The sequence below is a fragment of the Rhinolophus hipposideros genome (genome assembly GCF_964194185.1).
Source record: "Rhinolophus hipposideros genome assembly, chromosome: 16".
NCBI lineage: Eukaryota > Metazoa > Chordata > Mammalia > Chiroptera > Rhinolophidae > Rhinolophus > Rhinolophus hipposideros.
This window is the reverse complement of record NC_138062.1, coordinates 15,331,050-15,341,902: the sequence shown is the minus strand read 5'-3', so window position 1 is coordinate 15,341,902 and position 10,853 is coordinate 15,331,050. Positions and strand designations below refer to the sequence as shown.

General features: G+C 40.0%; 1 protein-coding gene across 1 annotated transcript; it reads left to right on the top strand.

The window, feature by feature from the left end:
- The first annotated feature begins 1,441 nt into the window (after positions 1-1,441).
- Positions 1,442-6,919, top strand: NDUFC1 (NADH:ubiquinone oxidoreductase subunit C1). Its single transcript, XM_081077652.1, has 4 exons — positions 1,442-1,687; positions 2,239-2,342; positions 4,008-4,087; positions 5,197-6,919. Exons 1-3 carry the CDS (start codon positions 1,621-1,623, stop codon positions 4,065-4,067), a joined length of 231 nt encoding a protein of 76 aa, XP_080933778.1. The 5' UTR covers positions 1,442-1,620; the 3' UTR covers positions 4,068-4,087; positions 5,197-6,919.
- The last annotated feature ends 3,934 nt before the right edge of the window (positions 6,920-10,853 follow it).

The following is a 10,853-nucleotide window of genomic DNA, read 5'->3' as shown; positions in this document are numbered from 1 at the left end:
GTGGTTTGCTTACTTGAGCATGAGACCAGGAGGCTCAAACTAGGTTACAAACTATAAAGTGACTCACAACTTAGCAATCTGTTTCGCCATCAGTTACATGTAAAAATGAACCAGAAAGTATAATCTAATTATTTTACTCTCTGGTTAATAGAATTTCATTTTAAAAATTCGTTTCAATAACATTGCTAAAGAAAATATAGAAGGAAAAGAGATTTGCTAACATTTTGCTTTTAAAACACACCAAAGTGGCATTAGGTTTAAAGGATTAGAGTTAAAGTATTAAAATTTATCTCTTATACTTATTTTTACTTGTACATGGTCTTTAGACAGATTGAATTGAGAACTGAATACACAAAAATCTGGCTAAACTGTGAAAGACAAAACCTATTGTTCAATACAATGTCTTTATTAGGGAAAAAAAAGAAAAGTTGTTTACAAAGTTAGCATCCCAATGACATTATAGGATGGGTTTTATGTTACAGATGTAACATTGAGGTATAAAGAGGTTAAAAAACTTGCCTAAAAAATCATACGGCTAAAAAAAATGGGGAGCAGGAATGCCCTTTGAGCGCCACATTTTGAATCCTCTACAGCTCGTGGCCTCAGGGGACTGTCCACGCCTGTTCGGTGGCCTAATGTGGATCACCAGATCTGGGATCAGAAGACCTCAGTCTAGATCCCGCCTGCCCCAACTGTGTGATCTCGAGCAGCTCAGGGCACTTACTTTATTTTTTGAATTTTTATAAAAATTTATTTGAGCTAAACAGAGGACATGCCGGGAAGCAAGATCTCAACAGACTGAGAAAACGCTTCTCAGGACACTTATTTTAAAATGCCACGATTCTCTTTTCCGCACAGTATTGTGAGGCTTTGCTATGATAGTGCGCATAAGCCGATTTGGGGCACTGTAACAGGTCTTTTCAAATACAGAAGGTGACAAAAAATGTATATATATTTTAAGAAAGGAAAAAAACTATTAAAATTCTAATAATATATGTCCATAACAAAAGACGAATCCAAGTCACGTGTGTACATTTTTTGGCACCCCTCCCAACCCCGTCCCGTATAAAGTATATGTCACCTTGGATGAAAAGCTTGTCTTCTTTGAGCTTCATCTGTAAAATGAAGATAATAATCACAGCATATCATGCAGTCGTTGCGGAGATGAAATGAGACAATGCATATACACCATATGATGCATTAGTGTACAGTGCCTGGAACACACAATTCAATTAACCTGCTAGCTATTATTCAACAAGACACTTCAAGTCTTCTGGCGCACGTAGGAAAATTCCAGTAAATCTCTTGAGCGTCCCCGGAGAAGGGGGTCTGAAATCAACTCGGAGGACAGAGAAGTGGATAAACTCCGACCTCCGCCCCCCGACCCCCACCCCCACACACCTTTAATCATCTCCTTCCTAAACCCATTTTACAGACAGAAGCCCGACACCAGGGGCGCCGGAGTACCTGGCTGTAAATGCGATTCTCCGAGTTGAACACACACGTCCGACGCTGCGCGGCTGCGGAGCCGGCGACTTCCGCGCCTCCGGCCGCCAGGGGGCGCTCGGCCGGCCGCCGAGTCCGCGAGACACGGCTGGAGGAGGAGCCCGACTCGGCAAGATGGCGCCGTGCGCGTTGCTGCGCCCCTTGTCCAGGCTGCTGCGCCCGACCAGGCTCCCGAGCGGCTGTGAGTGCCCTTCGTCGCGCAGGCCGACCCGACCTCCCAGCCTGCCCCTCCCCGGGTGAGCCCAGCCCGCGGGGGCAGGGGGCAGCCGTGGCCCGGGCTCGTCCTGCGGTGACCTTCGCCGGCTCGCGTCCGGAGCCCACGCCACCCCCCACCCTGATTCTCGGCTGCCCGTCACTCGCCACCGACCCTCCTCCACGTGCCAGACCCCTCTTGGTCTGTGCGAATGGCCTTTGGGTTCCTCCTCCCCGCGCTTTGCTGGAGGGGAGACCCCCCCGGGAGCGCTCCCCACCCTCCCACGCCCGAGTCCCCGGGGGTCCGCAAGAGCCTGGGAACGAGGCTGTGACGGCGTCCCGGGGGCGGGGGCCGCCGGCCTGGCTCTGCCGGTGGCCCCGGGCGAGTTGCTTGACCTCTGAGAACCTGTTCCCTTGGCCGTTGAAGTTGGGGGTGGGGGTGCCGAAGGGAGAAGTAAAAGCCGTAAGCCACGTGGGAGTGTGAGGTGTCTTTCCAGCGAGGTGGGGAGTCACAGATTTACAGACTCTGTCTCCTTGCAGCTTCCGCGCGGTCCAAGTTCTACGTTCGGGAGCCGCTCCACGACAAGCCCGACTGGCTGAAAGTCGGGTTCGCCCTGGGCGCCTCCGCCTGCATGTGGATTTATGTGAGCCTTTTCTGCTTTGCGGCGTGGTCCCCGACGCAGGGAGGGGGAGAAACGTCAGTGTGAGGTTGAACGTTGTCAGCAGATCGCCCACACAGTAGGATATTTATGTAACTGCTGATAACATTTCTCCAGGAGGAAAATCCCAAAGACTGAAAAAATGTTAAGATTTCAGCAGCATCAAGAAACTATGTTGAAGCTGAAATTTGTCATCATTGTTACTTAGAGTGGTTTTGTCATGAATGGAAGTTTTACTACATGTTAATTATCCTTTATTAATGAGGATGGAGGCTGGTTGGGGTTTTATGAAGGCACTTTTTTTCAGATGCCATAGGGACAAATCAAGGTATACAAATAACATCCCGTTAGACTTCCAAAACCTAATGTTTTATACAAATCAATGTTTGTATAAATATATTGTTGGAAATTATACTTAGTGTGTAGTAGCTTACATGCAAAAACTCTATAATCTTTTAAACAACACTGTGTGCTAGGTACTATTATTGTTGACCTTGAACAGATGAAGGAAACACTTGGAGAAATTAGTTTGCTGAATCGGGTTCTCCCTGACTTCAGAACTAGCTAGCCACACTATAGACAGCGCTGAAATACTACTCCCTATAGATAATTTTGAAAAAAGTTGATTCAAAGTATCTGTGTTACATTAGTATTTAAAATTTTTGTTCTGTATCTAATGGGTTTGAGGCTTCCTCCACTGCCCCCACTTCCAAATCTTAAATCTCTTATGTTGGATTTTCTCATTAAAGTGGTTCAGCTCTTTCACATGGAAAGAAGTGAGAGATGTTCAAAGTCACTTACAACCTAACAATAGCAACTAAAAGTTTTCCTAAAAAGAAGCTTAATTGTTGCTGAGAGCTCTGATAGAAATTAAATCTTGAATTGCAGCAAATGTCACCCTATACCAACCATTGTTCTAGTTGCATATTCTGTGAGACAGTGGTTCTAAGAAAGTAGCCATCCTCCATGACATCAAATTAATACAGATACGTATAGTTGGGGGATGGGATTTGTCATTCACTCACAGTATCACACTTCGAAGGTTAGAAGTATTATCCACACATACCAACCTGCCTGTATCCCATTTAATAATCAAGTTCTGCATTGCTGTGCTGGTTTAGCCCCTCTGTGGTAAGGCTTTTCATTCCATTAACTACCCACTGGAGTGAAGCAATGTATTTGGAAAAAGTTGAATTTAAACTTTAAGGGTTGCCTTCTCAAATGGAGTTTGTTAAGTCGTAGTGAACAAGTATATACCTAACATATATCAATAGTTTTTGGACTTTTGCTTCTTAGCCTTTTCTTTCATTTTTTTTATTATTATTTATTTTTTCCAGTTAAAGTGACACTCAATATTTTATATTAGTTTCAGGTGTACAGCATAATGGTTAGACATTTATATAATTTCTGCAGTGATCCCTGATTAGTCTGGTACCCACCTGGTACTATACATGGTTGTTGCAACATTATTGACCACATTCTCTATGTTGTACTTTACATCCGCGTCTTAGCCTTTTATTTCTAACTAAAATAGTTCTAATTCTTTTAATCTGTCTTTACTCCTTTGCAAAATTAAATATTAGCTAGCCTCCTCTTCTTTAAGTTGCCAGGAAGATTACATTTCTAATTATAACTGTTACCTCCTTCTAGCTCATTAAACAACATAATGAAGATGTTTTAGAGTATAAAAGAAGAAATGGGTTGGAATAAACCTTTTAAACACTTATATGGTAAGTATGCAATTTTATAGGATAAATAGATTATGCAAGTTATTTTGAACTTTTTAAAATAATGTATTTTGGTAGTTTTTTTTAAATTAGGTTTATGCTCTTTAGTACCTATAGTCCTATCTGTGATGAATTTATGAATTTCTAATACCTTGGCTCAAGCATTATTAGCGTAATCATTTTTAACCATTATGCTTTGACTGTGTTCAAAGAAAATTGTTTAAGAATGAAACCCAAATCATATTATTTTATTAAATCTAATAGGGCTGTACACAGTGCCTTCATAGCACTTATAAAAAGTTATTATTTGTGTATATATTCCTTAATATCTGTTTGTCATATACCACATTTGAGTATAAATCCCATGAAAACAGGAACCCTGTCTATTTTATTAATTGTTATGTACTCAGCAACTTGCTTAATGCCTGGCCCAACTGGGAGCTTCGTATTTAGAATAGATTTATATATAAGGGCAGCAGATTGTTAAAATTTTTACTGCATGATCATTTCATTATGATTGTTACTACAACTAACACCCAGTTGGACAATTCCTGGACAATAGCTGCAAACAAGGTAGTATATATGGTCTATGATTCTGTGATTTAAAAGAGTGAGTTTATTTTTATATATATGGTACAATTTTGAAAATCCTCTTGAAGAAATCCTGTATTAACCCTTTTGTAAAGTAAAAATCATACTTATGAATCTCAACTTTCATAGATTTGGTTGATTAAAGTAGATAACATATCTGCTGAATAAAATATTAATAATATACTTTGTCCTCCCCATATTTAACAACTCTCAAACTCAGCTCTACGGTTTGCTTATCCAAATTTTTTGCTTCTTTTTTTTTTTTTCTATTTCACTACTTCAGTAGCCCATTTCACTACTTCAGTCAGCCAATCTAGAGGTAAAAATGAAATAGGTATTTAAATCAAAACCAGATGCTTTTGCTACTCTTTCGTAGTTCAAATAAAATATTTCTTGCTAAAACTTAAGTAAAATGAGGGGTTGATATCTCTGTGGATTTGTTTTCTAGACTTTTCCTGATGCTCTAAGGTGAATTTTTGCTGGTTAATGCTATAGTTTTAATTTTTTTCTCTTCATTATAGGTGTGCTCCATATAGCAACTAAAGCAGTTCAATCTGTTGAGCTGTAAACGTGAGAGAAAATGTTATATGTGAATATGTGTCAAGTCAGCATTTATGTTTTGCATCATAAATGAAAAAATAAAAATGCTTCTCTATTCTTCAGATTATGTATGTTGTGACAATGTGTAGAAAATGTCAATTCTAAGTACATTATTAGAAGTATTTCAGTGTGGAAGGTATCATCTGATAACAGGGTCAGTAGTAATTAAAGACACATTGGTAAGAAAACTTGTTAAGGAGATAGATTAAAAAATCACTGTTGAACTAGTTCCTCCTTATATCTTTAATTTCTAATCAAAACACTTATTCTTTAGTGGATCACGGTGATAGAATTACTTTATTACTCAAAATACAAAAGAGCTCAAATACTCTTTTCTCCTCAATGGGCCATTTTGGTTAAGTCACAAAGTAAAGATAAATCTTATTACCAGAGTTTCTTCTCATTCTGTTTCTTTGAAATTGAATGCTTTTCATTTGGGTGACTGGTTATGGCAACATGAGGTTTCTTGTCCCTTTTTGCTAATATGACTTTCATCCAATGATTAGCAAACTCCTGTTTAAAAGGGGGGGAGGGGGAGGGTTAACAGACACACATTAAAATATACTGCGTTTATTCCTCATCATAACCTTTTTTTGTGAATCAGTTAAAACATTTATATGCCACTTTAACTTGTAATTTAAACAGTGTACCATATATTTAAAAATTTAATATTTGTATCTCCATTCTGATGTTAAGTGGAAAGGTTTATTGCCTTATAATTGGTTTTGTGTGTGTTTTGGGCTCTGGCCAACACTTATTCTGGGAGATTCATGGCTCAGTATCTTTGGAAGTCATTTTGAATATAAACTCAGTTACATTATTTCAGAATAATTGTTTAATCCAAATCCAGGGAAAGACCAGATATAACAGTACCTATTAACTTGTCAATATGAAGTCCTAGCAGATAGAGCCTGAAAATACCTTAGGGGTCATGTGGACCAGTCTCAGAATTTTACAGATGCAAGAACCAGAGGTGAAGAGTGATTTGCCCTACATCACTGTGGTAGGTAGAATAGTGGACCCCCAAAGATAACCATATCCTACTCCCTAGAATCTGTATGTATGTTAGGTTATGTGGCAGAGGAGAATTAAGGTTGCAAATGGAATTTGCTAATCAGCTGAGACTGAAATGGGGACTATCTTGGGTTATCTGGATGGACCCATTGTAATCACAAGGGTGCTTATAAGTGGAAGAGGGCCACACGAGTGTGTGAGAGTGGTGTGATGTGAGAAAGACTCAACTGGCCATTTCTAGCTTTGAAGATGGAAGGGGTCCAAGAGCCAAGGAATGGAAAAGTAAAGAAACAAATTCTCCCGTGGAGCCTCCAGAAGGTAACACAGCCCTGTTATCACCTTGATTTAGCCCTATGAGAGCCGTATAGGGTAATAAATGTTTTCTGTTATTTTAAACCACTAAGTTTGTTATAGCAGCAGTAGGAAAGTATTGTTGTCACAGGGTAATAGAGAGAGACCAAGACGTCAGGTATCAACTCTAATCCAAGGCACTTTGCACCAAAGAAACACTTAAAAATTCATATCCCTAAAGGGAACAGAAAACTCTAAAGCACTCGAAATTCTGGAAACTGACAGCCTTAGTTGACAATAATAACTGTCACTTCAATAAACAATACTGTATGTCTGTTACCCAGTGTGGACTTTCATCTTGATTGTGCCTCTTTAACTCCAGGGGGAGCCATTCATGAAGCCATTTGGGGCTGTCCAAAATGGTGGAAATCTATCTGCTATCCCGTACACTAGCCAGTACTCCCATGTGGCTATTGAGCATTTGGAATGTGATTAGTGTGACTGAATTTTTAACATTATTTAATTTTAATTAAGTAGCCACAAGGCGCTGGTGGCAGCTGTATTAGTACAGATGTGGATGCTTCTGTGAGGAACACCTAGAATTGTGCTAAATAGTGGTGCTGGTTTAAAAAAAAAATGCTTTGTAAATTAAATATTGAAACCTAACTTAAACTATGCTAAGGTAATGAAAAGATTATGAGGATACAGAATGACTCACAGACCCCCAAGAACAGGAATACACCTCGACTCAGAAATAACCGGGGCCTGGGACTCAGATGTCATCTTCTGCCCTTGGCTCTGCAGTCTGTGTATCTGCTTTATTTCCTCTGCACATGGAACTTCTCTTCCCCAATCCACATTGTAAAGAAGGCCACAGGCAGTAGTTCCTAGGTTTACATTTCAGTTCAAGAGAGTAGCTGAACTGAACAAGAATCATTCTGATTATAAATTCCCAAGAGAATTGTCAAAGGATGGTTCCTTTAGTAGTGATGTGAGTTTCCGTAAGAAAAGAGGACACAAAATACAGTCATATGTCAAATACAGTCAAGTTTTTTATTACATCAAAGTCAGGTAGACCTTTTGTTAGGTTTAGTGCCTATGAGGTAGTCATTTAAATTATTTTCTTAAGTTGCCATGGAAAAAAAAAAGGCTATATGAACTCAATTTCAAGTATAAGAAGTTGTTATGCATTGAATTGTGTCCCCCCAAAAAATACAGGTTTAAATCCTAACCCCAGTATCTCAGAATGTGACCTAATTTGGAAACGGTAGTTGCAGACGTAGTTAGTTGACTTCATACTAGTGTAGGCTGGGCCCTTAATCCAATACGAGGGGCGTGTTTATAAGAAGAGAGGAGACAGACACACACAGAGAAGACGGCCGTGTAATGATGGAGGCAGAGAGGGAAATGACACATCTCTACAAGCCAAGGATTACTAGCAATTATCAGGAACTAGAAGAGGCAAAGAAGGGTTCACAGGTTTCTGAGGAGGATGGATGGCCCTGCCGATACCTTCATTTCAGACTTCTGGCCTCCATCACTGTGAGATAAACTTCTGTTCTAAGCCATCCAAATGTGTAGTGATTTGTTATGGTAGCCTTAGGAAATAATACAGATGTGTTAGGGAACGTCCTGTGTATTTTGTTACAGAAGAGAAAGTGCGTAGATGGGGAGGAGATTCTGAGTGTCCTCCAAGAATAGTTTCAGAATTTACCATCTTGATTACCTTTTCCCCTTCATTTTATCTAAATATTTTAAATATTTAGATAAAGAGGATACTTTTATTAGGACTTTCTTAATTGCTTGCCAATTTGTCTTCCTAGACACTGTTCTAAATGGTTTCACTTTGTATCCATATTGATCTGTTGAAAGTAAAGATCATAGTCTAAGAATTTAGTGCTAAGAAAAACAAAGCTGTTTTCTAGCTTTCTGTGGAGCCCTGGAAATCACTCAGTCTTTGACAATTTCTTTTAATTACATAGCATTTAGGCCTTGAATAAGTATGGTTAATATTGCCAGGAGAGAACCCTTACAGTATGTTTTCAAAACTAATACCATCTTTGTCAACAGTCACAATTAGGTGGAGGTCATCTTAGATAAACCAAGTTATCTCTGACCCTAGATTCTTGTTTTTCCAACAAGACCAAGAAAAATGTCAAGGATGTAGACTCAAGGGCAGCATTATAAACAGTGTGACCAAGAGCTGGGAAACTTGCCTGAGCCTCACAGAGCCTTCTACAGCAAAGGCCTAATGTTAAAATTCTCTCAGGTTCGGGAGAAACAACTCGCCACAGAGTGAATTTGACAACGCACAAGCATGTCCTCTCTTGAGAAATGTTTTATCAAGATGTGAAAAAAGTTTGCCATCAAAATGGAAATCCACGTATCCTACAGGAGCAGTAGAGTAGGTAGAAAATTCCCTTTCATCCAAGGGGCATAAGCTTTTAATAACCAAGATGAAAAGGGATCTGGAGAAGTGGTACTATTTGTCTCACAGTTTTTGCCTTTCCCAGCTGGGATGGCCACAATCGCGAGGACATGATAAGCTCCCCACTGGACTTGACCATCTATGAGATAAGATGGTGGAATAAAAAGGATGCTGTCATGTGTGCACTGAAAGGCAGCAGAACATAGTAAAGGAGCCTTGAGCTTCAGCCTAGGCTGGAAGTCAAAACCTAGCACTGCCTCCTCCAATGAGCTGATGTGCTCCCTACCTAATGTGCTTTAGCGCTCTCAACAACCCTAGGAATAAAGGGATTATCCACATTTTACTGAGACCGATAAATCAGACCAGGTGTCTGACTCCCAAACTCGTGCTCTTAACCGCAGTATTATACTACCTTGATTTTTTTTTCAGATGTTAACACAGGGATGATCAACGTTCCCCCACCCACTCCTTAGAATTGTTCAGAGGATGAAGTACAAACATAGATGTGACGCTACTTGGGGAAAAGTTTTTAAAGTCTACACGTGTGTTACTTTTGAATGATTTAAACCAGTTTGGTTGTAACCAAAGCCCTTAGATTACATCTAATACTGACATCTGATCAGAAATTTCTTTGTGATCATTGACCCTATTGACAGAGGGTTGGCAGCTACCCCTGAGAAAAGATACTGATTCAGTCAGAAATTATAATCTCTGTGAGTGATTGCAGAAATCACATCTTGCTCATTGAAGAATGCCTTGGAACAGTGCCTAACACATAATAGATACTCAATAAATGTTTGTGAACTAAATTATAACCAATCCCCTGCAGCTGGCAGGGTCCCTAGCTACTGTCGCCATTTTGACAGATACTTATAGACAGTTGTGCTGACAGATTAGTGGCTGCTATGGAACCAGGGGATGATCCAGAAGGCCTTGGATTACATCCAAATCCTGAGTTTACAACTGAGCTCTGAAGGGGAGCCTTGAATAGTTTTTCTGGGAGCCATCATCATTTACAAATGTTTACTCATTTTTAGGGGAGCTTCCAACACATCAAATAACTCTAATGCATGCAGTATACATGCATGTACTGCTTTTGACTATTCCTCTCCATGGCAACCAAATCAGAATTCAACCCTAAGTACATGAAGGAAAGAATGAGCTGTAATGGTAGACAGATTTGTTTTATATTGTTTTTTAATTTTAAATCCGATATGGCGAATATGGAAGTGGTTCAGAGTGTTCTGGACAGATTTGGTTTTGTCAATCTGTCCTGGCTGCTAGCAGTTCATTAAACATTCTACACCACCAGTGACACAGCTAATCGCTAGTTGCTGCAGGATGTGTACCTGATGCTGGTCAAAGGTAGCAAGTACTAATCTGCGTTTTGTTGCTTTCAAGACTACCTTTTTTTTTTTTAGTTTCAGGTGTACAAAGCGATGTAATAGACATTTACACCCCTCACAAAGTGATAAGCACCCCCCCAATCTATTACCTCCCTGACATCATATATCGCTGTTACTGTACCATTGCCTCTATTCCCTATGCTGTACTCCGCAGCCTGTGACTACACACATATTTAATTATAGCTGACATTCAATATTATTCAATTTCAGCTTCGGGTGTACACTGCAGTGGTCAGGCATCTACACCGTCCAAGAAGTGGTCTCCCTGATAAGTCCAGTGCCCACCTGACCCTCCACATAACCTTCACAACATTATTGATTATAGGACTACCTGACTTCTTGGTGGAGGGTCTGGCTCTAAGCCCCTCTCCTGCTGCTTAGGAGTCTAAATCTGACCTCTCATTAACCGAAGATTACCCAATGGCTCTTCTTAAGTGTT